This window comes from Chelmon rostratus, chromosome 7 (genome assembly GCF_017976325.1).
Source record: "Chelmon rostratus isolate fCheRos1 chromosome 7, fCheRos1.pri, whole genome shotgun sequence".
NCBI classification, from domain to species: domain Eukaryota; kingdom Metazoa; phylum Chordata; class Actinopteri; order Chaetodontiformes; family Chaetodontidae; genus Chelmon; species Chelmon rostratus.
This window is the reverse complement of record NC_055664.1, coordinates 23784873-23811895: the sequence shown is the minus strand read 5'-3', so window position 1 is coordinate 23811895 and position 27023 is coordinate 23784873. Positions and strand designations below refer to the sequence as shown.

General features: G+C 41.1%; 2 protein-coding genes across 4 annotated transcripts; both read right to left on the bottom strand.

The window, feature by feature from the left end:
• Positions 1-348: 348 nt before the first annotated feature.
• On the bottom strand, positions 349-15953 carry zgc:153184 (uncharacterized protein LOC751652 homolog). Of its 3 annotated transcripts, none has more exons than XM_041940518.1 (6): positions 15759-15953; positions 6136-6219; positions 5879-5950; positions 5355-5423; positions 4288-4500; positions 349-3615 (listed from the first exon to the last, which is right to left on the bottom strand). In XM_041940518.1, exons 1-6 carry the CDS (start codon positions 15762-15764, stop codon positions 3172-3174), a joined length of 888 nt encoding a protein of 295 aa, XP_041796452.1. In that variant the 5' UTR covers positions 15765-15953; the 3' UTR covers positions 349-3171. The 3 variants fall into 3 exon arrangements, with proteins under 3 accessions (XP_041796452.1, XP_041796453.1, XP_041796451.1); XM_041940519.1 differs by having other exon boundaries at positions 15742-15952; XM_041940517.1 differs by having other exon boundaries at positions 6136-6222; positions 15759-15952.
• Positions 15954-21714: 5761 nt separating this feature from the next.
• Positions 21715-25522, bottom strand: mlnr (motilin receptor). The gene is made up of 2 exons (XM_041941070.1): positions 24739-25522; positions 21715-22022 (listed from the first exon to the last, which is right to left on the bottom strand). The coding sequence occupies exons 1-2, from the start codon at positions 25520-25522 to the stop codon at positions 21715-21717; spliced, it is 1092 nt and encodes a 363-aa protein (XP_041797004.1).
• Between the last annotated feature and the right edge of the window lie 1501 nt (positions 25523-27023).

The window sequence follows — 27023 nt, the reverse complement described above, 5'->3', positions numbered from 1 at the left end:
GACTTTGACATGATATAACAGTGTACTGCGTTTCACAACCGGCTTCACTGTTGACATACGTTATGAAGGCAAACACGACCGAAACTAAGCACTTTGTTTTATTAAGACTGCAGGTGTCTACAGGTATGTCTGCTGTAAGTGTGCACGGCTTTCTTTTCGCAGGTAAAGGCCACGAGGATTTTATGGTGATTGAATATTTACCTAACCAAAAATAAGGGTGACGCATTTTCTTGCTGCAGGCTGGTGCAATTATTCAGATGCCATCAATGACGTGGGCTCGTTGCTTTCCAGTTAGTTTGTGATAGGTGATTAGAAAAAAAAAAAAAACAGCCGTAGTGTCAATTGACTTAACCATCCAAATTTTATACAAGGAACATTTTTCCAGTGCGCAACTCCCACAGATGCTAAACCTGCTTTCTGTATGAAGCAGTTTTAAAATGGAACAGTAAAAATAAAGCATTTGATTCTGATTAAAGAAATTTTGTTGTTTGTTTGCTTTGTTTTACATAATACACATTCAAGTTAAGCTGCAATTTTGGTGTAAATTGGCAATAACAGCGGACATAGATACATTTTTCCCATTATTGTAATCACTTCAATTCTAAATAACCAGTAGAGATGAACAGAGATCAGTGGTGAAAATCTGTTTTTGTAGTTTTTATGTCATTCTGGTTCTAATGCCTGCAGGCATAGGCATAAAAAGATCAGATCATACATAAAGATATCAGAGTAAATTAATTTTAATAAGTACTCTGATTTCTTCAAAATGATTTAATATGTTTAAGGTTTAATAGAATATCTTATTGCTTTTGATTTTAAAGGCCCTGCATGCACACAGGCGTTTTCAGTTATTCTAATTAGACCTCAGCTCAGGTTGAACACAGGCAAATGCGAATAGGAAAATGATGTGACTCCGTGTACAAAGAGCTATCAAGGTGTAATTTGTCCAACCTACTCTAACAGGTGCAAGACATCTGAAGCTGTTAATCTATTAAGTTTGCAGAGGAATTCAAGGGTCAGAGGAGATCCGGGGCTTAGCCTTGAAATCTTGAGCCTAGTCTGGGATCATGCTTTGATCATACATACTGCCATATAAACAATGTATGTAAATAAATAATTACTATTCTTGACATTATTATTACAAAACACAGTTAATTGTCAAACGAGCTGCATCTGCCCCCCTTAAACATATATTAAACAAATCAAAACACTGCTATGATTTAAATAATATATAGGAAACTTATTCTAGTTTAACATTCAGCGACCCAGATTGTGGTCATGGGGTGTGGTTCAGACCCTGTTAAGTCTGTCATTAACATGCATCTTGGGTGGGTATCTGAGACACATAGCCGTTCACACCTGCGTCTACCATACGTGTCCAAGGTGTCCAGCTGACCACTTGTGTTCAGGTTTCCTTACTGCCTATGTCACTTCTGCTACACAGTCAAAGGGCCCCATGCACAGTTATTACGTGGTGCAATGTTTGTTTCACACAGGTTAACAGCTAGCAAAGCAAACATGTAAAAGCTAAAAAAAACATGTACAGGCTTTTCCAAGTGGTCAGCTGGACACCTTGGAGATGCATGACAGACACAGGTGTGAACATGATGTGTCTCGGCTGTCCTCGGATCACCCAAGACGCATGTTAATGCCAGGTGTAAACAGGGAATCAGCTGCAGGAGGGTGATGGGGGAAGGGCTCATGGGAGCAGTGCCAGGGGTTTAACTGGCGCAGGTGTTACAGGTTGACTGATTCCACTCTCTTAGGGTACACCTTCCATAGTGACCAGACAGGAGAAGTGTGACTGAGAGAGACTTCAACACTTCAGTATCAACATTATTATTAGCACAAAGGAAAATGTGGAATCTCTTGCATTGTTGAGCTTTCTGAGACATTTTAATATCCACTTGTTGTTTTGCATTTGTAGTTTATATTGTCTGCACGTTCACATAGACATATAGTGCACACAAACTGTGCTGCCAACTGTCCTGTTATGGTGAAGTTACCAATATGAAGGAGCACTTTTGTAAGCTTTTACAACTTAGTTCTGAGTCACAACTCCCCCTGTGTTTACTTTACTAGGTTCATCTTCGTGGTCAGTGAGGACACGAGACCTGGTCAGAGGAAACTATCCCTGCTGGTGCTCCAGTGACACATGCTGAGAAACACACAAACACAGCCCTGAGAAGAGGTCTAATGAAGGAGAATAATTAAAATCACCTGTGTGGGTGTTCAATAGGCTTGCAGGGGCCTTCAAATCTGCATTTTGACAGCGCTATCCCTTATCATCAACAACCAAAAACTACAAAACTGTACTTTTTGGGCCTTATCTGGCTGAAGACAGTGCATTAAACAAACAACTGTGTCAGGAGATGACACGAAGCATGAAGTGTTTACTGACATTCAATACAGACTCACTGATTCTGTCAACCCAAACATTTGACAAAGACATGTCAACCTTTTTCTTACATTAGAAGGAGGCTGTTTATTTTCTTAACATTTCTGTGCGTAACTGCTGAGGACCCGAGCTACTCAACAGTCGCCCTGTGATTTAGATATTTTGTTGTACACAAAATAATAGACAAGCAGATAAATAGACCAATATACATCAACAGAAACTAAATAAGCAAATTACATAATTTCAACCTAAAGTGATAGTGATTTGGTATGGTGTCAGAACATTTTATATACCTGCTAACATATACTAATGTGAATCTAATACTATTTTTGTCATCCCAGTATTTCCAAAGTCCTGACATGGCAGAGACTTCTGACTTGGAATTGCATTGTAACAATGTCTTTGACTTATGTCAAATCTCGGCAATGAAAAATATATATATTTGTCATAAAAACAGGAGTCTGGTCACGCAGACTTAGTACAACATGACACAAATTTCCTCCCGCAGATAATGGATACAGTATCAACTGTGATGCTTATTTCCATATGCAGAGAACAGCTGCTTCTCATTACCCTCCAGTCTTCACAGACCTGTTCTATAGGTGGCCAGGAGGGGGCGACAGAAGGACTTAAAAGAGAGCAGGTACCAAGACATTTAAAACAGATAAACTTCCTCTGAGGCATGTTTTTCAAAGAGTTCTCTTAATCAAAGCACTGAATAACTTATTCATATATATATATTTATATTTTTTATTTTTATAAAAATTCACAGCTCACACCCGGCCATTTCCTCCTTGGTGTTCCTCTTGAGCCATCTCCTGCTGCCCCTCTTCTGTCTTAATATTGGCCTGTATCTGCTTGGCCGTGCAAGGCTCTGATGGCTGCTGTTCCTCCTCCAAAGTGTCCAAGCTCTGGGCTTGTTCTGCTTCCTGCCCCTCCTCCGGATCTCTCCTGCTGTCTGGGTCACTCTTTGCAACCCCATCCTCTGTTTTTTCACAGTCCCTGTCTTTCTCTTCAGCTTCTTTCAGACTTACTGGCTGTCCACATTCGGCTTCCTCTGCTGGGCTGTCGAAAACCTGCTCCTGGTCCCCATTTTCCTTTGGGCTGTACAGTTCACTTGGAGACGGAGCACTCGCAAAGGCTCCCCCCTCCTCTGCAGCTGACCTCCTGTGCTGTCTCGTGGGCAGGCGCCTCTTGAATGATAGCCGTGCACGAGTCTGTGTGGAAAAGATGGACAAGAGCCAGAAGGGAATTTAGATCATGTTTTTTAGACAAACAAAAACAGAATAAAATAAAATAATCAAGGCAACTTAGATTTAAAAGACAACTAAGAATCTTTATTCAGCATCAATTCATTTGTATCATGAAATGTTCTGGTACCTTTCCAAGTTTAATTAATACACTGTATGCGTGAGAGCACTATACAAAGTGGTACAGGACTTTAACTAGGCTAAAGGGATTACATCTTCAATCCCCCATGCAGCAGCACTCATGCACTACAGGGGCATCTTACTCCAGCTTATCCAAGGCCTGCTTAAACAGAAGATGCAGAACACCCACTGAGAAGCACGTCAACAGGGACAAGGACCATGTGTCCGTCTGTGACGTCACAGCTCACTCAGCGAATAGCGTGAGAAACACTTCAGGGTCCTCAATGTGACAGCAGCTCATGTTTGTCTCTTAATGACTCGACTCATGAAAAAAACCCACGCAAATACATTATGTGGATGACCTAGAGTGTAGTTTGTTGCTCTGAAAGTCTTGCTTTTCAACATGATACTTACAGTAATACTAGTCCAACTGCATTATAAGGACATGTTTTAAGAAACAGCTGAGATCGATTGAGATTGTCATGTTAATGTGCAGCTTTGCATGAACCATATGTTTACCTTGTTGATGCTTGGCAGCGGGGTGCCTTCAGGTGGGTTTTTGAAGCTGACGAGATCCTCCTCTTCACTGCAAACATGTGAGGGTTGAAGGGTGGGGCTCAGGGGGCTCAGCGGGCTGCAGGGTGTGGTGGGGGACAACGGTGCCGGCTGGAGCTTCACCTCAGGACTCTTGGGTGTAGGTAGCAGAGCAGTGGGTGACAGAGCAAGATTGGCCTGCATGGGGAAGAAAGATCCTGAAGCCTGGAGACTATAATCTCTTTAGTACATTGTGTTCTAATAAAATTTAATTGTAATAAATGGCCCAAATCAATTTAAACAGCACCTTTCAAAATGAGAGTGAGCCAGATTAAATCAGTATGAGAGAAATATAATAAGTGAAGGAAAGACAGTGTCATGTTACTTTAATAATGGGTATGTTATTAAAAAACAATTTAATTATAATTTTTAATAATAATTAAAAACTAAGAACTGCTAGTATGTCTATTCACAAAGCAGGGATTATCCCTCCTTGTCATATAAAGAATATTATAAGTATTGCTCTGATAGCACCTGTCACCTTCCTACTTTGAAAACACACCTGCTGGCAGTATGTCCTGAAATTCCCTTTTAAGTGTCAAAAACAACACCTGCCATATTCACTCTGAGATCTAAAGATCTAAAAACTTAAAAAACATCTCGAGTTAGAGGACAGTATCCTACCTGCACTGGGGAGAAGAGGAAGAGGGAGAAGCGGCAGCCCTTTTGTCCCATGGCTGCCCACCGTGTGAACTGCTAACTAACAAATCGATGGTAGTGAGGCAGAGCCTCATCAGGGGCTGGGTGGCCCATGATCCCATTAGCTCATTAATCTGAGCCGATTGTAGCATCAGGGACAAGCCCTTCCTCTTTTTCTCAGCATGCAAGCAGCTCAGGCACTAGTGTCAACTAAACAGTGGGGGGCAGTAACGCTTTAAATATCTCAATCACCTGACAACACAAGCAACTTCTGCATGTATTCTGCATCTTACAATAAGGCTACTTGTTCAATTTCCCTCACAATACATTCAAGTGTTGCAAGGTGCATCTACCTGAAGTTTCTCAATGATGGGGGAGTTCTTCATCTTGATTTTAAAGGGATTTGGTGAGACAGTGGTTGTCTGCAAGAGAACAGAGTTAATGAAAAGACAAATTCACAAAATCATTACAGCCCCCATTTGAAACATGGAAAGACAATACTGATATGTTTTGTGATACTTCCATTTTGATCAAAATGTGTACTGTTATACATAGCATTAAGGCTAATTGTATGCGTGTATTCATTTTTGCATTATTTGTTATGCTTTTGATTGGGCATAATGCAAATATAGGTTTGTGTGGTTTGTTTGGTGGTCAATTCACTGGAATAAAAACAGCAGCACAGACATAACTTTCCCATTGCTTTAGGTAGAAGAAAAAAAATAGATGAATTGCTGATCTGGCAACACCTCCTAAGGTGCTGAAATTGTGAGGCTGCAGTGAAAATGTACAGTAAACAAATCCAACCTACCTCCTTTGTATATGAGAAAAGACTGATTTGTAGCAGGTTGGTTAGTAAAGGAACAAAATGACTTACGTCTGACTCTTCATTATCATCCTTTTGATTTTGCAACTTCAGGGAACATGGAGGTCTTCTACGAAATGGCAACTACATACAAAAAGGAGGAGGGATTTAAACAACATCTGTAATCACAATCTGTCCATATGTACAGTATTCATTCAAAATAAATTCTGTACACAGTATGGTGTAGCTTCGGTCTTCTAGGGAGCTAAACCCTTGGTTTTGTATATTTTTGTATGGATACCATAACAGATGAGATACAAATAAAATACCTCCTCATTTGAGCCGGGCATTGGTAGAATATGACCTTTTAACCTTCCAGCCAGCTCAGCCACAGACGGCTTGGATGGAGAATCCTTCTGGAAAAGAAAGACGTTCAATCAAACAACTGACAAATACTTAATGTTAACAACAGTCTTGATGTATTGTTTGTCACATTTTAAAAGTCTGCAATACCTTCCATGAGTTGTACCGCTGAAGACAGATGTGTCTAATGTAAGAGTGGACCAGGTATTAACACTTAATTTGATGGATTATTTGTGTGACCTTGCTTTTTTCACTTCTTTGATATGAACTGTGAAGTCCTTAATACATTCATTATTATAACACAAGACAATAAATACATGCGCACATGTATCTGAAGATGCAAAATTAACATCCTTGCACACTAAATGTGCACTATGAAGTCGTCACCTTGCACTCTTTAGATGGTGAGAGATATTAGACAGCATCCTCATAAAGATAATGAGAGGAATCTGCAACAAAGTGTTTTGAAATTGTACAAATTAAAAAAATCCTGGATCAAAACTTGATCCCAGCAAAGTTACACTGTACTTGTATTTAATATTTTTTCATTTTGGTCGGATATTAGGTGGTTACTACTGACTGTACTAACAGATACCTTGAACCTTGAAAGATACACGCTGTGTAAGTTTGCAACTAACTGTAACTTGATCCCCTGGTCAAATCTGCTAGTTTGTCTGTTTTTACTCCTGGAAGTGCAAAACTCTCAAACAGAATGTCAGTTTTAATGAATGCTAAGATATATGCATGCAATGCTTTTGTGCTGTTAGATGAAGCAGAAAATCTAAATGATTTTGGGCAGTGACTTGCTGAGAAGGAAGCCGTTAGAACAATACATTCTCATTAAGCATGGCATCTGCAGAGAGCCATATCGCCGCAGAGATGTTCTGAGATAAAGATGTTTCACTTCCCTGCAGACAGGTTGAGAAACACAGCAGGGAGGATGAATATGCAAACTATAAAACGACTCCGCCAGTGTGTTTTTCAATGCTGTTGTTGGAGGAACTCATCTCTCCTCCTGCTTAAGAGCGAATTTTGTGGGTTAAGACACAGGAAGTGAGCCCCTCTCTCCACAGCTGTTCAACATCACACCGCAGCCTGTGACAAGAGGGACCTGTCCTTGCAGCCTCACAGTGTTATCACTTCTTGCCCCCTTCACTTTCAGTCTCTCCCACTATTCCCAAGCTGATTGCGAAACTTCCCTCCTCCGCACTGCCCTTTGATGACCATTAACTCACTCCACATATCTGTGGCCTAAGTGATAAGTTGGCTGATGGCTGCAGGCTGGAATGTACACAGACGTAAGCCTTTAAAACAACACACCAGTATAACTTTGTTTTCCAGGTTCAAGTCATTTTTGTGCCAAGTATTTGGTCGTGAATGGGTTGAGACATTTATTCACAACATGACGGCAGCCCGAGCTGCGCCAGGTCTGTGCAGATTCTCGTGCGTCATGTCGCCATTTAATGATTTGCATTGTGCAGTCACTGCTTGTGGTGCTCCTCCCGTTCTCTTTCTGGCTTTCATACTACATCTCATTTCCATCCTGCTTTTATTGACCACTAAAAAGCTTATGTCTCTTCTCACAGATGCCAGTTCTGTCACATTTCCTGGGTGTGCACCAGCTCCCTTCCTCTGCAGTTTCAGCCGTAGCCCATGGAAACATGGATCTCTCAAGCTTCACAGATACACACATTCCACATTTTAATCGCACGCTTTATTTTCCTTTCCCCCCTTGTTCTCAACATGACCTCACCACCTTGCTCCCTCCACCCAAACGTATTACAGCATCAGCTAGCCCTGCAGTGCCTCTGTTCACGCTCCTCTGCGCTGCTCTGTGTCCTAATCCACCTCCCAACCCTTTTCCTGAGTTCTCTTTTCTCATCCGTGATAAATAGCAATCATCAGGGACCACCCACTCTCCAAACCATTATTTTGTAACCTCTAATTGTTTAACTCTTTCCTGTCCTTCAATAACAAATGACTCCTTCAGAACACAAACCCTCGTCACAACAGTGCAGGCAAAGGAAGTGGAGCTTTGTTTGTTTAAATCACAGCTCAGATGTTTTGGGTGAAGAAAATCAAGGTTTCAGCTTTTCTATTGTCCAGCTTTATTTAAATGACACACAGGAGGAATGTCCACCAGCCCCCTGCAACATACAATCAACCATTTCTTTGTTCTTTCCAGGGAGTTACCTCTATTGGTGTGGTTTAACAGTTTTTAAACTTTTTTAAATGATATACATACAAAAACTCATATAGGAGACATCCACCCCATGTAAAGCAAAGATTACATTTTATAAGCAAACTGAATGCAAATACCTCCTTAACTTAAAATACACTTACCTTTGTGTGTGTGTGCTACTTAGAATACATACTTCATTGTATGCTTTTTATCTGCTATGATTTAAACCAGAACCTTTTACTGAGGAACTGTCAGCAGTATACTAATCTCAAATTAACTCTTAGTAATATAATTTGCAAACATACAGTGCCACTCTCCCTCAGTTAGACTCAAATGATTTCCTTAACTGTTGATGTAAATTTCAGTGAGCCACAGTTCAGTTGGTTATCAGTATTGCACGTGGTTGACTCAGCTGGGACCCCAAGCTCCATGGAAGAGTGGGAAACTTTGGTTCACTGCAGGAGAGAGCAGGGCAAACTCTATTTCTGGGGCTCTAGGCCTGGGAAAAAGCCCCAGAGCTGTGTAGGCAGCCTGGATCACAGCTCTGCTCTGTAACCCCTCAGCTCCTAAGAGAGAGTGTCCCTGGATATGCTAGACCACATCTGAAACATACTGTGATCTAGCATACAGAGCAACTAGGCATGTCTAAACAAGGAAACGATGAAAAAAGCCACTTAACGCAGTGCTGTACCCATGTGATTAAGGTTTTTCCAAAAACGGGCCTGGGTCTACGCTAAAAAAGAAACAAGCTATTTCTGTACACCTACTCCCCCAGAAACGCCTGCAGATGTTGCTTTCTTTACAGTTACACATACAGTATAGATGCAAGCCCTGTTATCATAAATATGTTTACTTGAAAAACCAGTTCAATTCATTATTTATTTACGTCAGTGGGAAAACTGGCATACAAGGGAACAGTGGTAACCTCGAGGACAGTTAAATGTCACAAATGAAATAATTTACAAGGCTGAATCCTCAGGCCAGTTGGGAAAATATTGTGTGGTTAAATGCTCAAATAATATTCAATACTTTGCAGTGCAGGACATGAACACTACTTTGTCAATGCCTATATAACAAGTCTCTTTTGTTCTTGGTTGTTTTTTATTTCCCAAAAGTCATGGAGCCTCTGGACAGAAGGTGCCAAGGACTGTTATCGCTCATGACATAAATACTGCTGACTGCCAAACAATTCAAGAACTCAAGACTGATTAGTGATATTCCTAGATCGATTTTTTTTTTTGCAGTAATCTGACTAGTTTTGTGAATGCTTCATTTTAGGTAAACAATCCTCTACTGTCTTACAGTAAATATCACCATAGGGTCCAGCACTACTGAATAGCTCATTTTACAGATGCAATCAGCTGTTTTTAGCCATTGTTGCAAAAAAATAAGAAAAAAGGTGGCCTCTAATAAGGCTGACACAGTGCACATGACCACAGCTGAAAGCCCTCTATAGAAAACTGTGTTTTTCAGTGTAAATGTGAAGTGTTTCAAGTAAAAGTAGGTGCTTCCTCAGTGAGCTGTGTTTGGATAAGTAAAAGTTAATCCCAGCCAGCGTCTTCATTTACAGGCTGTCGATGGAGACACGAGGTTTACTGTATGACCAGCAGATGTGGAAAGAGAACACAGAGACAAACAGATCACACAAAGCCTGCTATTGTCTGTGCCTGTTATTCCTCATTCCAGAGCCAGGGGAGAAGAGGCACATGATATTAGTCTAAGTAAATCCTAATACATCTGCTCAATATACATGTAACAGCGACGGTCAGAGAGCAACAGGCCATGTAATCTACCATGGAGCTGGTAAAGATGATGTCTGGCTCAGGATCTTTAACCCTTCTCTTGGAATGACTGTGCTTTCATTCTCAATCCTCATAAGCTCTTGCTGGTGAGCCCCACACAGTGCAAATCTGTGAAAGTGAAGATAAATAAAGCACACCAAAGCACAGCTGTTCAGCAAGATCTTGCCCAATAAGCTCACCAAGCATAATGGCTTCAGTTCGAGTCTGCACACTTTGTTTTTACAAGTCAGCATGTTCTGCTATGGGGAAAACCGCCACAGTGAGCACCTCCCTTCTGCCTACACTTGTTAAGTGGCAAGAGAGCAGACAGGCACCTTCTTACTCGTTGCCTTTCCAGGAAAACATGATGTGTATTTGGACAGGACATCATCTGAATATCTCACTTTTCCACTGCCCTCACTGGCACTGTTTGGGTGTTTTCACATGCGTTGTGTGTAGAAGCACTTCAGAAAGGCGCTCAAGTGGAGCAATGAGGTAAATGGACACACTCGGCTAGCCATTTCTGCCCCTGTCTCAAGGGAAATTGGAGACGCTGCTGACACAGACGAGTACTGTAGGGTGGGGAAACAAATATTGCATAAAACAAAAAGCATCCAGATAGAAGGAAAACAAATCCAGATGACCAGAGAACAAAAAGCTGCTGATATAATTCCCAAGAAAGACCATGTGACTGAAATATGTCTTTTTCTTAAATGTGATAAATGCAACAACAAATGAGTCAATTCCTCAAGAGGCTTTTGAGGTATGCTATTTAACTACAAGCTGACAGGGAGTAATGAAGGTATGAGGACAGATGACAGAGCCAGACCTGTTCATGGAAAGCACCATGATATTTCAATATGATAACTACAGTGGCCTCAGATAAGATGAACCGTTATGCAATGAGAAGGCAGGGTAACGGAGAGTGAATGATGAATAAGATATCAAAAAATGTAAACAGCTCACGGCAGACAGTGCTTCTTCAAAATGTTTGAGCATAAGTAAGAAAACTTCGACACAAGCATCTGTTGGGGGTATCTGGTATCCTCATCCACTCCCATCCAGAAATCATGGCGATAAAAAACATCTGGGCAATGGATCAGACAGTTTACGTGGAGGCTGAGTAACACAGACATGGGATGACTTCATTAAATGCAGCTCTGCATCTTCCTCACTACAACATTGTGTGGTTCCTGGAGAGATGCAGTGCAACAGGGTTTATCATTCAGTCATCCATGGCAGACACTGCATTCTTTAGCTTCAAATATTTTGCTGCATTATGGGAATGAGGAGTGACATATGTGGAAGGTCATGGGCTTCACACAGGGGGGTGATGGAGTGCCTGTGAATTCAGTGGTGGAATGTCATAAATACATTTGCTCAATTGCAATTGTGAATGCAGGACTTTTACATGCAATGGAGTACTTTTTTTAATGTTGCTGCTTTTACTCACAAAAAGGTTGTGAGTAGATTGGCTGTCCTATAATGGAAAGGGCGCAGGTCACAGTCCAGTTTCAATGTGGACTATTCTGATACTGAGATGTTGGTTTATAGCCAGCACTTCAGGTTGATTAAAAGTTTTTCCTCATCTATCGTATACCTGACCATTGCAAAAGACTCACGGATTTATAACTCGCTCAAACCTGCAGCATGCACCTGTCTTTAAAGCTGCAAAAACCCTAAAAATCTCAACATTTCTCCCCGTTTTTCCTTACATTGTCAATGTAAGGCAGACAGTGCACACAGTGAATGATGAAGCACAGATTAGCAATAAGTAAAAATACAAAACTTTACTTTGAAAAGTTGGCTCTTGCAAGCAGCTTGCAGTACTTATCATGTTTGCACACCTTGCTTCCAAAAAAGGAAATAAAGAGCAGAGCTGTTTGCCAAATTGAGAATTGGGCAGTTGAGGAGGTGCAGGCAGTGTGGGTTAACTGTTCTGCAGGGAGATTTTGGAAGTAAATTATAAAGTCATGATGATATCGTTTTTTAAAAGTTTTTCATCCTCTTCATGGCTCACGTTTTTCAAAACGCGTCTGCACGAATCTCACATTTGTACAATTCTCCGATTATATTCAAACATATTTGACTATTTACAGACACCTGAGATAGCTAAAAACCAGACTCAGGCTGCCTCTCTTGCCTGCCTAGCCAGCTTTGATGGCAACAACATTCACTGCCTCAATCTTGTCTGGAAGCTAAACTGGGATAGAGGTAGGGCAGTGTGGATAGCTGAAATCACATTCTGTATTTCAAAGTCGACATGTATCCATTCATGATGCAACTTCCTTGAAAACCAACATGTGCGTTTTTCTTTTACAGATCACAGTGTCCTCTGCACTATCTTCTCAGTACTTCCCACCCCAGCTATCTCTCTGCCCCACGCACTGCTCCAGGCTGAAACTGAGAGGGGCAGGGCCTGACACAACCTCATCCCTGATAGTAGGACTCTGAGAAAAACACACTTCATGTGCTGTGGGGTTTGAGGGCCTGTAATGGCAGTAATGGTAACAAGAATGTTTAAAAAAAGAACAACAACCACCCTGAAAATGAAAAGCAGCAAAGCAGTCACGGCTTTGCTGCTTTATGAACCATTTAATTGGTCATAAAGGTGCAGATATCCTCCATCGAGCCAAGCTTCCACACAATTACTTTAACAGAGAAGTCTGCATGGAGATGTAAATAAAGGCAACAAACCAAAACATTCCCACAGGACAAAAAATATATATTAAAGGGGCGCCACAGTAGCTCACCTGGTAGAGCGTGCGCCCCATTTACCAAGACTGTGTCCTGATCACAGCGGCTAGGGCCTGATTCTAACCCGAGGCCCTTTGCTGCATGTCGTCCCCTCTCTCTACCCCCTTTCCTGTCCCTCTTCACCTGCACCGTTCAATAAAGCAAAAAAAAATCTTGAAAAACTTCAGGTGATCATATATTTATCTTCTGCAAAAAAATCTGACTATTCAGTTGGCAAGTTTGTGCACACAAATCTCCTCTTTGTGCGAGCCTGCTGAAAATATTCCAGCTCATACTGTCATTGCTTTCAGGGTACACAGTGCTGCAGATCCACATGAAACTTACCAGCTTGAGTTTTCATTACGTTCACGTACGCCTGACAAACATTTCTTAAATTATAGAGCATTTGCAAAGCCAGATTTTGACTGTTATGAAACATGTATTGTTTACATCAACCACAGGTCTTCTTCTATTGATATTTTATTGGTGCATTGCACATTTTGTGACACATTAATGCTGCTGTTGATATGCAACAGAAATTAATATTTACTCACTGCTTCTTAGTGTGCATTTACATCCTCATCTGGGTGCTGGTAGAACATGAAGTATGAACTATATTAGATCGGCTAATCAAGCATTTCTACATAGTGTCATTAAAAGGTCAAAAACTCCACATGGAGTTTCAGTTACTTTTATGAGGAGTGTATGGCATATAGCATCTTAGCAGATCATTTTGCCAGATAGAACCTCTAGTTTTCACAATGCTATTACCAGGGAAACTAAATGTTGTGAAACAGTGAAGACAAAGTGCTGCAGCAACAGTGAAAATGTGAAAACTCTGCAAAAACTCTGCACTTCCTGCTGTTTGCTTCTGTTTTTCAGCTGATTTTGCAATTACATTTTTGTCCTTGTAAAGTTATGGCTTTAAAAGACAATAGGGTTAAGAGAGTTAAGAGACAATATCAGAGAAAGCTGATATAGCTTGCATGAAGCGTCAGTTTTTAAGTCACATGGGATGCTATTGGTCTGGCCTATCATCACTATGTGCTCTTCATCCAGCTCATCTTATCATAGCTCAGAGGCCCTTTAATCACAAGACTTAATGAATAGTGTAAGCTGTAAAATCAGGGCAGATTTATACAAGTGCTGTGTAACTTAAACGGGGATCCAACCATAACAACACCGTGACTTACAGAATGGGCTAAAGTTTCGAAGGCTCTCCTTGATGCTGATACCTCACATTCCACTGAGCTTCACGGTAAGTTAGCTGTCTGTTTTATGTTCAGGAGAGAGTGAACCATTCAGCCTGCACTGAAATACATACAGCCTAATATACAGCCTCAGCAAACACCTCAGACTGCATCCATCACTGATAATGTGCAGTGTCCTGTGTCATAATCACACAAAGCTTCAGAGGATGCTACAAAACTCTCTTTTTTTTTTTAACCTGATGCTGGATTCTATCCTGGATTTAGTGTTAGTGACTGTTGAACAAGTATAGTAGTGAAAGTACTGGTTCACATAATTATAATTTATATGTTGTTATTATTTATATAATAATAATAATAGTGTCACACTATTTAAATGCCATACTGTTGTAAAGCAAAAGGGAAAACTCATTACCAAATGTCTGGCTGATACAGACTGAGTTCCTCTGTTATTGGTCTCTTAACTTTACTATGGATTACATAATAAATGTGCACACCATATGGTTGGCAAAGCAATCCCAAATGTTCACTCCTCTAGCTGTGGTGTTGTTTTTCCATCAAAGGAAACCCACCACCCCTACCACACAACCCAACCCAACACACACACACAGTATAAATCCTCAGGTGCATGCATGCACACACACACACACACGCACAGAATTTCCAGTTAGTGTACTCAGTAGCTTGTTGTTCCAACATGAGAAACACAAAACCTAAGAATTTCCATGTGTTAATCATGTGTTAAGGTTGGCTCTGTAAATCAGTGTTTGCAAACATGTTCAGCTCTTTCCTAAAGCTAAAAAAAAAATTGAACTAATATATGATCTCATAAAAGCACAAAGATGACGCATTTTAAGTAAAGGACTTGGACAGGCCTCCTGCGCCATAAAGAAGCACGATGTTTGTTTTTTAGCTTCAGTGCAAGTGAGTAAAGGACAGTTGGCCTTTGAGAAAAGAAAGTATGGCTTGTGGGATGGGTGGGAACCTGCTGATATTCAGAAAATTCAAAGCAAAAAGCTGTGTTCACGCCACACATTTATCACAGAGCACAAACGATGGCACATGACAGATTTTTGTCAGCTCCATTTCCTTCCTCTCACACCGTAGTTACTTGCTATTAAGTCATTTCCACAAATCTATTTTTACACCTTAATAGCCCGAAGCTCAAATATAGTGAGTCAAAAATGTACCGGGGGCAAAAACCTGCTGCCTTTGGTGAATTTACATGAACAATTACACCCCTGGGAAAGAAGAGTACAGTCATCCTTAGTTAAAAATTCCATCATATAAATGTCACATGCAACTAGTCTATTATATAACACACATAACATGTTTGTCATGAGTAAAAATGCTGTTAACATGTTTTATATTAGCATTAATGAGTATTTGTATTAGATTGCTACACATATAATATCAAAATTAAGAGGTAAGTACTGTAAAGATCATTAAGCACTTTTATAGTGCACAAACAGGCCGAAGTCCCTCCAGAAATATCACAACAATAACACAGAGCAATGAACATACTATAAAGTGTCTCACTGGGCTCCAGTGATGTAATGTTTCAATTTCACCCACACATGGCTGCACAAAACCACATTAAATGTGAAAAAACATCTGCTCGAGTGGCCTAAAAGTCCACACTACAACAGAAAATGACGCTCACACCGTCACATCGTTGTTACCTCCATCCTGATGAATGTGCCAGGGATCGTCTCCTCCTGTTTTACTCCCGCTCCTCGGTCTCGCGGAGCAAACTGCCTGCTGGTCGCGAGGAGACTAAAGTAGGACCGCGGACTTGTGGGGAGCGCAGCGCGGACAGAGAGGAGCCCTGTGTTTATATCTGGAGCCAAATCAACCTCGTGGACAAGAAGGAGGGGAGGACAACTTTTACGCTCATTTGGCTCCCTCATACTGTCAAGTCAGGCAGGTTAAAAACTACTACTTCTGCTAATGGCTTTCAAAATAAAACCCACTTTTTGGATGTTTTTTTAACAAGCGGATTCTGGAGGCAAAGCAGAGAACACATCTTTTTTTGCCCTGTAGGTTAGTAGACAGATGGAAACTGGAGTTATAAATTAAATTAAATTAGATAGCCTCTTAGTGTGAATTTGAGCAGCCTACATGTATATCATTGCTAGTGACCATATGGAGCTTTAATGCTCATTGCACATCAGAAATATAATTGCATGAAAAATGGGGATCAGTTTACCAGTCAATCAGTGCTGCAGCCCTGTTTCCTATGAGCCAACACTTTTAAGCAAGTTTTACTCCTTGCCACAACCAAATGAGTTGAATCACCACGTCCTTTGCCTTTACCGGCTGATGGAAAACACCTGCTGTGACATCAGTGATTGGAATGTGGCTGGATGAGAAACACTTTGAAATCCACAGAGTGCAGTGTAGCAGCCATGTCTGCCCAAATTAACTCAGAGGGATAACAACCAAACTTTCTGTTTTTACCCTTTTAAACCTTAAATATACTTTGACAGTGAAAGCTAATGTATATAATACCTTTTTATAGCACACATTTCCCTCCATGTTTATAGATATGCACACTTTTATTTTGAAGGCAGTATTTTCTCATATCTGTTTTGACTCAGCTGCCTGAGGTGGGGCCTCACCAACAACAACAATGTGTATAATTGTGCATAAGAAACCTATTGGGGTTGAGTTTGGCTATTTGGCTGGTCATCCACTCACAGTATGTCCATCCTGACAAAAAATGTCTTTAATATTCCAATAGGCACTTGTGTGCCTGTGGCCCCTAATAGGTAGTATATAGCACTATGTGTTTTCTCTATTCTGTGGTATCATTATAACCATGCTACAATACCTGCAGGGTCTTAGTTTGACTTAATCAGGAAAAAATTACTAACTTTAAAACATACTAACATGTATATCAAGTATAATTTAATGCAAAGGAGTTTTTTGAGGCTGGATAATGAATTGCATGTCATGCATGGACCATAGGCTGCAGGTTCTTCATTGGGTTCAGGTCAAAATATGCATGTCTGAAATGACTGCATTAGAGGGCTCACTTTCTCCTGCAACTTCTTTGTCATGTGCACAAGCATTGCAAGGGTTTGCTTTCACTGTTGCACCTTTCTAATGCTTTCTGTTCTCTTCTGAATGTACTGCATTTCACACGTTCTCTCTGGTTTCCTATGATGCAAGTCCAGGACACTCACGGATGGCAAGCATGTAAATATTACTATTAGCTGCTTTGTTGTCAGTTATTCTCATTTTGCATTTATCTCTGAGTAAGGATGAAAGATCTGGGAGTAACTCTGCTGGGCTTGGAGTCAGTCACTCAAGTGGTTTGTGGCATTGGAATGTGGAGAAGCCCTCTAATGGATTGGTTTCTATAACTCACCAATAACACCACACAACTGCAGGAAAGGCTGCTGGTAGATTGACTGCACAATATTCATTACATTTTCTTAGTCCACAGTCACATAACATTTATTTATAAGTTATATTCCTTCAGTGTGGTAAATTACCTGCTAAATAGGCGTATGCACAGATAACAAAATAACCAAAAGCAAATTATGATCTGGTTTCAAACAGCCAAACAGCGACCATGAGCAAACACTTCACGGATACCAAGAAGATGTAAATTAGCTGGTAAATTGCAAGGAAATCTGCTAATTTGGAGAACGAAGGGTATTGACTCGTCTCTGTAACATGGTTCATTAAACAATGGAAACTGTTTACTAAAAGCTTCAGAAGATGAGGTGATTAGGATTTTATAAATGGAGCTTATTATCTTTATCATTGCCATTAGAGGCGTTTGAAGACACGGTGGGAGTGCCTGGTCACCCAGCTGTGAGAACAAGGGCGCAGAATGAAAGTGAGTTGGCACTGGCACATGTCTGACTCTTTGTGGCACAGAAACCACAGAAACTGCCAATGGGTGGACTTGACTATTGCAGGCTTTTATGTTGGCGCAAGACAAAATACCATGCACTTCTAAATAGGCAGTCACCAAATTGACTGGGCTCCCCATTATAGCAGCTTATACTGTGAACGCTTGACCTCTAAGTGACCTTGGGTTGGGAAAAATTAAAGGTTTGGGTAGGAGGACCAAGAACAAGATGACACCAGAACAAGTGAGGAGAGCAGGCTGGCCTTCAACAGACACCAGCAGGGAAGAGAGAAAACCTGCAGACTTTCTAGAAAGACTTGTTCTGCAGACCCCTCTCAAAATAACCTCCATTTTGGTGCAGCTTCCTGTGGCCACATGCATGGACCAGCAGGCACAGAGACCCAAACAGGAAGTGAATATGTGTTGCTGGTAATTTCCGGAAATGGGCTGAAAAGGGAAGCTGATAAAGATTTATAACAAAAGCTTTAAACTAAAGAAGCAGTGTTTGCACAGTTTACAAGCAATATTTGACCAACCATCACTGCAGGAAATGTTGACACTGCTCTAATTTCTCTTTGTGCATGCCTGCATAGATACACATCATATGCCTCCTGACTATTCCTTGACTCCCCCCTCTGGTGGAAAAGATAATTACACTGAACTGCTGTTTGCCTGTGCAGCTGTGTCAGAAACTATTAATTTCCCAGAAGAGATAAACACAAATTGCAGCACGATTCATTAACAGATGAATGCAAATGAAAAACACACACAGCAAAGCCACAATGCTTTACAATGGAATATATGTGTGAGTCCATGTAGTTTCTGCCCATTCAGTCCATGAGCCTCTGTCTTCTTTGTTGTTTAGTTCAAGATTTAGTTATTTTATGTCTTAAGGCTGGCATATTTGTTTGATGATACTGAAACATTCATAAAACACTTCCCACAAGACAGACACAACCATCCAAATACTTCAGTCCAAATATGCTTTCTGCATGAATTATAAACGTACTTTTTATATTTTCATCCCAGTTATTTAAAGAGGCCTGATTCATTTTTGTAAAGAGATTTGTTTGATATTCGGAAACTCTGATTGCATGGTAACCAGCAACATTAATAATATTAGGATTATTTTATTACCATTTTTTCTCAGGATTTCTGATCCTCACGAATTCTCTCTTAAATGTGAAATGTGTCATCATATTTTATCGATATTTAGAATTCATATTATGACTTTAATAAATGTCCATGTATTAGAGATTCATTAAAACTGTGTGTAGTTTGTCAGAGGTTCGTTGATGGAATAGAAATCACTCCCAAAAATGTAGAGTCAAAACAAACAAACTGTGTATTTCTAAAGCTTAACGATTTGAGGTGGATTGAAGAAGGCCTGAGGGAGGTGTTGACAGCTCTGGACAAGCTGCTCACAGACACTCTCTTCATTATCAGTAAAGAAAATAACCAACAGAGGAGTCATGCTGCTTGCTGATCTTTCCCCAGGTGATGGCAGGATGGTCTGTGGGATATAAGCTTTTACCCACTGCTTCAGCTCCTCTGACAGAGATGAATGGCTCGGTGAAAAAAGTGTCATGAGGATGAGTCAGCCTCGAGCGACTGTGTCTCTTTGTGTTTGTGCAAACCAAGGACAGATGAAACATGGGCAAAATCACGACAGTTCCTTTTAAAGAACAAGATGTGTGGCAGACAGTACTTGGAAAACTCTGAGTTTATTCGTGGATTAGACATTGTTGAGGTTAAAAATACATAACTTTGACGTTACCTTTCCTGCCAGTGTGCATGAGGTACAAAAAGTGTGCAAATTCTAGTCTAAAGCGCAACATCAAAGAAGAATTGTACAATGGTGTCAAGATTATGCAAGTGGAAGCAATAAAAGCAATAAGCTCTGCCGCTGCTGACAACCTAATATCTTTTTCCTCTTTGAAATGCACTTAAAGCAGCCATTACTTTGATTATGGTGATGCAGGGAGGTAGGCTTCCAGCGTAAATCTAACACAGAGCCCAGGTAATATAATAGCTGTGTCAGATTACATGTGATGGCCGACACGTACGCACGCAGCCCCAACACCTCAAGGCTCAGGTGGCCTCTGTATCACAAACACAGACAACAACTACCCCATTTTCATAGTAATTTGCTTTTATCAAGTTTATGTTCCATCTATTCACTGGATAGATGGCAAACAGCCCTGTAAACATACACACACAAACGCATACACACACACTTACACAATTTCAGATCTGAACAGCTAATGGCCCACAGCTAATAGGTTTACTTGCTTTGTTTTTTTTTTTTTTTTTGATTTATGAGAACAACCAACAAACAGTATGATAACAATTGTTCACCAGACATTAAACCAATTCAATCTTACAGCAGAATGTAGCTGAGGCTACAATTAAGCATTCAAAATGAACAGTCATTTCAAATGTGGCAAACATCATCTGTCAAAGAGGGATCATTTATTAATCAGTGCTGCAGATTGATGGTAATTGTGAACTGAAATGGTGCGTGTGTTCAATAAGCGCTGACACCAAGCAAGAAAAATATCTAGCAGCGCACAATGTAGAGGTAAATAGGCCTACTTATGCATGAGGTGTAAGACTGAAACAGGAAAATGTAAATGACAGCTTCCTGACATGGTTGAAAATACCCACCCAGTCTCTGTGAACAAAATGCCACTGAGCAGTTGTAAATCTGATTTTGTCTTTAAGTGCAGTGGAGCTCTCGGCCCTGCTCTCCCCCTCAAAGATAGACTGCAACAAATATGCCTCCTCTACACATCTTCAACAAGTTTCCACTTTAGCTGCAGCTCCTGAACTTAAAGAACCTCGCAACCCTTTCTCTTTGATGAAGTCAAACAAGCAAGTCAGACGACAGACGAGGAGCTTTAACTTCCACTGTTGTGAAATCTTTGGAGATTATCATAACAGAGGAACTACATAGGATGGTGGAGCCAACCATTGATCAGTACCAATTTCCCTAAATAAGAACCTGCAGCACAAATGACGCCATCCCCACAATACTGCACCTTGTGTGGAAGGACTTAGAAATTCCTGTCGCATATGTTAGGCTGCTCTTTATTGATTTTAGTTCATCCACACAGTTTGCTTAAAAAACTTGTTCAGTTGAGGGTTAATCCTTTTTTTGGATGCAACCGTTCACCCCTCTTGTTTACCTTGCATGCAAATGATTGTGTCAGCTCCCAAGCTAATCCATTTGTAGTGAAATGTTGCACATTAATGTACATAAAACTGGAGAAACCTGCCCCCCTCCCATGTGTTGAACTCTGAGTACATGCTAATGAATTCTGGAAGGAGGTACAGCATCCCTTTGTGTAAGCACAATTGCTATAAACATTCATTCATCCCTCTGTCAGTTATACTTATTAATGGGCAACTGCTGGAGCACAGACACAAGAGCTAATACAGATCTCAGATAACTGCAGGTTTTTACCAGTCGTTTGTTTGCTTGTCAGCATGAAAACGGAGACCTGTTGTAACTTGTAAGTTGTAAGAAGATGTGTATGTTCTGAGGAGTGATTTTTAGTGAATTTACCAGTGTGAATGACTTTGTGACTAATTTGCTCAGTTGTTTCCTGTCAGGCTTATGTTTGCACCTGTTCTTATTAATGTGTTTTTATTGTAATGTCTGGTTGGTGCAGCAGTTCCCTTTATCCAAGACAATTTTCTCCTGTGGGAGACAATATAGCAACCTTAACCTTAAGCCTTTAAAAACACTACACAGAGTGTGCCGAGGCCCCTCAGACCCCAGTCAGGCTTTCATTCAGGGTGGAGATGTGGTCGATCACACAGAGCTGTCTCTGGCCGAGGTGGGCTTGTCTTTGCCTCTGGTGCAGCAGGAAGAGGCGTTTGGCTGCAGCCCTGTACTTCCGTGACATGAGGTTGTAGACGACAGGGTTGATGGAAGCGCTGAGGTAGCAGAGCACCATGGAGGCCATGTTGAAGTTCTGGCTCAGCATGGCTGTGTCGTAGTCGTCCACCTGAGCAAAGAGGTTCCTGCCGATGTGGTAGGGCAGCCAGCAGATGATGAAGGCCAGCACCACCACCACTGAGGGCGAAATAAAATTAGGAGGGGAAAATTAGTTTCAATAGCCCAACATTTAGGAAAATACACTCATTCCCTTTCTTGCTGAGAGTTAGATGAAAAAATGTATACCACTCTCATGCTTGTAGACTGAAAACAGCACACAGTCACTCCCCGCCTTGCCGGCACCATTAGGTTGCCAGGCAACAAGCGGCGACTCCTGGAGGTCACTACACCGAGCCAAGAAATAACTCAGAACATAACCCCCCTGACGCTTTTAGATTAAAGAAACAAGACAGAAATGTTTTCAGTCGTTATGCTAAGCTAAGATAGCATGGCTGCTGGAGGTCGCCTGTATTTACCATAAAGTTTGACCATGGTATCAATCTTCTCATCAAATAAGCTTACTCCCAAAAATGGCAAACAGTCCCTCTAAGGTGTATCAACTCCCCTTTAGTAGAGGTCCAATTTACAAAAAAAATAATCACATAACCTGTAGCGGTATGAAGTGAATTTTGGTTTTACCTACCCAGGTTTTCAGATTTGTCTATATAATTTCTCTCTCCACCCAAGGGTGAATAGCATAGCTAGATATAACTTGATGTAACTGGATGTGAAAATATGTTTCGTTTAACATACAACAAACAAGGTTAGAAAAAACAAAAATCATCCTCAGTTCTAAAATTATTGAGAAATTCATGAACATTCAGCTAATGAGCTAATCAATAGGACGTGTGTGAAGGGTTTGATCAGATTTGATTGACAGCATCTGTCAAGCAACAACCATTTCTGTTACTTATATTATTAAATTCAGATTGGTGTGCACAAACACTTGACTTTTTTCAGGAGAGCCCTGTATGCTTCAAACCAGTGAGAAGATCAATAACATGAATAATCAGGAGACACATGCTGTGTGTGTGCGCGATTAAATAATAAGGTAAAAATCTCACCCATGAAATAGCCTAACCAGTATTATTCTAACTTTGACAGAGAATAAGGCATCCATGTTGGGCTTGTTTATAATAAGAAGCTGATTAAGAAAATTGGTTTTCATAATCTTTAAGTAACCTATGATCTATGGTCTATGGTCATCCTTGACATTTATTAATGACCAGCAGCAATTAATATCCAAAGACCTTCTCCCTAAGCCTTCACATCACTCACTTGTGCAATCTCTCATTCCCTTAAGTGACAGCAGCCTTTAATTGGCTCCACTGGCTCCACAACTTCACATTTTCACAATACAGGCAAGTAAGAGAACTAATTAGAGCATATTTGCAACAGAAATTGCACTGTGGAGAAAACATGTTACAAATCCAAAAAAGAACACATTTTTATTGAGTTTTTTAAAAGCCAGAAATTTCAGTGTTAGATGAGGTAATCAGTGAGTCACTAATATTGATCAAGAAGCCCCTGCAGATAAAATTACCATCAATTTATCGCATGGGGGCAGTAATTTTTATGAGGATAGTAAAGGTTAATTCAATAACTACAATAGAAGTATATCAGGCCAACAAAGGCATAATAATTTATGAATTAATAGTAACATTTAACCATAACTTGAAAACCTACAGTGTGATCATGTCTGGGTGATTTGTGAAAAGCGATCCTGAGATGTGTGATATGGCAGATGAAAAAGGGGCCCATGGCTGTGGGAGCATGTAAATTTCCATTAAGGTTGATCTATGGAGGCCTCTGATGACAATCCAATTTGGGATTCAACAAATGTGGATACAAACGGCAGCAAGTCTGACATGAGCATGAGCTCTGTGCAGTGTGTGCTCAGCTAATGAACAGCATAAATATCCTAATGGATACATCATGATTAAATATTTGGTTAATACAGACTGACCTGGCCACGGTCTTTTACTGTAAAACATGGTTTCCTGCAGCGTATGCCAGAGCTGCAAATTAAGCCAATCAGTATGTGCAGTGGCAGGACGTGATTAGCTTCATACAACACAGAATAATTAACCAACTGATATCAACAACAACACACGTTACCAGCTTTCTCTTGCTCAAACCTGACGGATAAAAGCAACATAATGCCCTGTCGAAGCACTGACAGAGAGCTGGATTTAACAGAATAGGTGAAGCTACTTTAGGTTTTAAATGGAATGCAAATCAGTTCTTTAAATATATGTGAAAACAAAAGTTCAATTTGTTATAGCAAACACACACACAACCAGGGTAGAAAACCAGAAACCCTAGATTCTACATCAATCTGTCAGCCTGTTTTTTTTTGTCGCTGACAGCGTCAATGAAAGGCAGACTGACTGTGTAAACAGATGGATTTCTGGTTTCAGCTTTTTTCTACAAAGAGAGTTTTACATGCTATCACTCCTCAATCTGAGCTGTCTGCCTTTTAAAGGTTTTGTCAATGAAAAGCAGAGAAAGGTTTTGGAAAGCAGAATCAGAGAGCATAATTCTGGATAATGTGAAATGTCTTTGCACTCTTTACTTGCAAGTTGCAAACTGTGCAGGTTTTAGTCACAGTGCTGTAACAGCTGTCCGTCTGTCCGGCTGGTCAAACCTGCTTTCTGATCTGAGTTTCACACTTAACTAAAAAGGACAAATATTATGTCAAGGCTGACACACACACACACACATGCAGACACACACTTCTTTGCATTTTTGACCATGATGTGCCCTGATTGCTGCCTGACATCAGCATAAAAGACACATGACAAGACAACACCTGTCTGCAGAGATCAATAATTTAGAGGAATAACCCACTCACCCAGGATCTTGACTGTTTGCCTGTGTGACCTTTCTCGGGCCAAAGCACAGGGGCCTTGCAGGTCATTTTTGCTTTTCCACAACTTGCACCCGATGGAGCCGTAGAGGAAGATAAGGCAGAGCATCGGGCAGAAAAAGTAGGTGGTGGACACCCAGAGCATGATGTGCAGCTGCCCAGAGCTGATGGCGTAGCTGGTGTGCTTACACTGCCCAGTGTTGTAGTCCGGGTGTGTCTCATTGTCGTACTCCACCCCAACCAGGAAGATTGTGGGAGCTGCAGAAACCAGGGCAAAACCCCACAGGGCGAGGATGATGTACTGGACCCTGCGTCTGGTCACCAGCACCTTGCTCCTGAGGGGGAAGCTGATGGCCAGGTAGCGTTCAATGCTCAGGGCCGTGATGTGAAGAATGGTGGCCGAGGTGCAGCCCTCAAAGATGTAGTGATAGAAGCGGCACACCGCCTCTCCAAAAAGCCAGGGCACGTACTTCCACAGGCGGTAGAGGTCAAAGGGCAGGCAGAGGAAGATGATGAGGTCAGACACCGCCATGCTGGACAGATAGAGGTTGGTGGTGGTCTTCATGTCCTTGAAGTGCTGGATGATGAGGATGGTCATGGTGTTGCCTGTTACCCCAATGACGAAAATGAGGATGCAGATGACAGTGACAGGGATGAGGGTGGAGGTGGGGAACAGGGAGCCCTCATAGTGGTGGTCTTCTATGTTGTACTGGTCCATGGCCTCTGCTCCACCAGCATGAAGGTCTACCTGGGGTCTGGTCCAGGGCATGCCAACCTCTACTAAGTGCTGGCACAACAAAGCCTGAAATCAAGACTCAACCAGTAGCTGAGGAGAGAAAAACCAGATCGTTACAGGAAAAGCCTCTACATGCTGTGGAGATTTGTTTTAATCTTGAAATTTATATTAGAAGTATATTTTTAAAAGTATATTTTTTTGGTCAGTTTCATTATTGTTGCAAGGCAATGTAAGTGATTATTAGCTATTGCACTACACTTCCTTGTAGTAGTTATGCTCAAACAAAGATAAGGCACACTTTATCATTACACAACATGTCTGCTAATTCATTTCCATACAGAATGAAAACCAGTGCCTGGAAAAATGTATTCACACATGTGAAACACAACAACATGATTTTTCAAAATAGCTTCAATATAAAGGCTAAAACAAGCAAACACCAGTATGATGCTTTAACTTCACTCTAAGAGCAGGAATAATGATGCTGATGTGAAAGAAATCTCTTCTGGTGACTTTACCTTTAAAACGGAGCTGGATCTCTCAACCTTTCAACTTTTTCTTCGCCTTGGCTGTGTTACTGTGCGTCGATGGCGAGCAGCAGCAGCGGCAGAGAATCTCATGAAGTGGCAGAGCTGGTCCCTGATGCTCAATAACCAGTCGAGCTCTCTGGTGAGAGACAAAGAAAGGAGCACCTCCTCCTCAGTGCCCTGAGGAGTCAGGGAGCAGCAGGGAGGTCGTCTGCTGTGTGTGTCTAAGTAATCTTCATAATCAAATGATGGGACTGATGACTGTAAAAGGGCATAAGGTGGAGGGAATAAGATTTGAGGGAACTCCAACCACTGCTGCTCATCTGCGAGAGTAAATGCAGATTAAGGATCATACTAATCTGGACTGATCATAAATGCATTAGAAATATACATATAAAGAGGGCTGTAACTTCATTCATTAATTCATCAATCACTGAAATCCCAGCGTGTTTGCCAAGCTGCCTGGGAGCACTCACTGAAAAATGAGCTCTGTGTTTGCTTAATTGTCCACCAGCCCCATTGGTCTCGCCACTTGGCTTCATCACTCCACACACCCACCAGCTCGTCGTCTCTTCCTCTTCACCCACCTGTCAGGCTTGTTATAATAAACCTAACTTCAACAACGCTGGTTAAAGAGGAATGCCATTTTAAGAGATGACATGAATGCTAATAAGAGGTGTGACAAGGGCCTAAAAATGTCTAAATACTACCAAAATCTAAATGGAAAAACCTTATAAGTCAGGACACACTGGTCTTGACTTCACAAATTGCGAGGTCTCCAGTCTGATTTGAGGTTTTGGATTGCTGCAAGCGCTGCAGATCAGTATGAGAGTTGAATATTTGTTGTCTCTGTGCGTGAATTGAATGACATTTCCCAACTCGTGCCTTGCAAGTAAAAGGTCTCCGTCATGAACATGCACAGAGATGTATTTTCAGCTCCTGAATTTGTGTCCAAAGTAACATGAATCACCTCAGTCTGGATGACCTGCTATTTGGTTTCAGAGCCA

Coding starts and splice junctions, on each gene's coding strand:
- zgc:153184 (XM_041940517.1), bottom strand. Junction 5,424..5,878: donor ATGATAATGAAGAGTCAGAC/GTAAGTCATTTT, acceptor GTTCTCTTGCAG/ACAACCACTGTCTCACCAAA. Junction 4,501..5,354: donor CCATCATTGAGAAACTTCAG/GTAGATGCACCT, acceptor TTCCCCATGCAG/GCCAATCTTGCTCTGTCACC.
- mlnr (XM_041941070.1), bottom strand. CDS start 25,522: ATGCCCTGGACCAGACCCCAGGTAGACCTTCATGCTGGTGGAGCAGAG. Junction 22,023..24,738: donor GCAAACAGTCAAGATCCTGG/GTGAGTGGGTTA, acceptor TTTCGCCCTCAG/TGGTGGTGGTGCTGGCCTTC.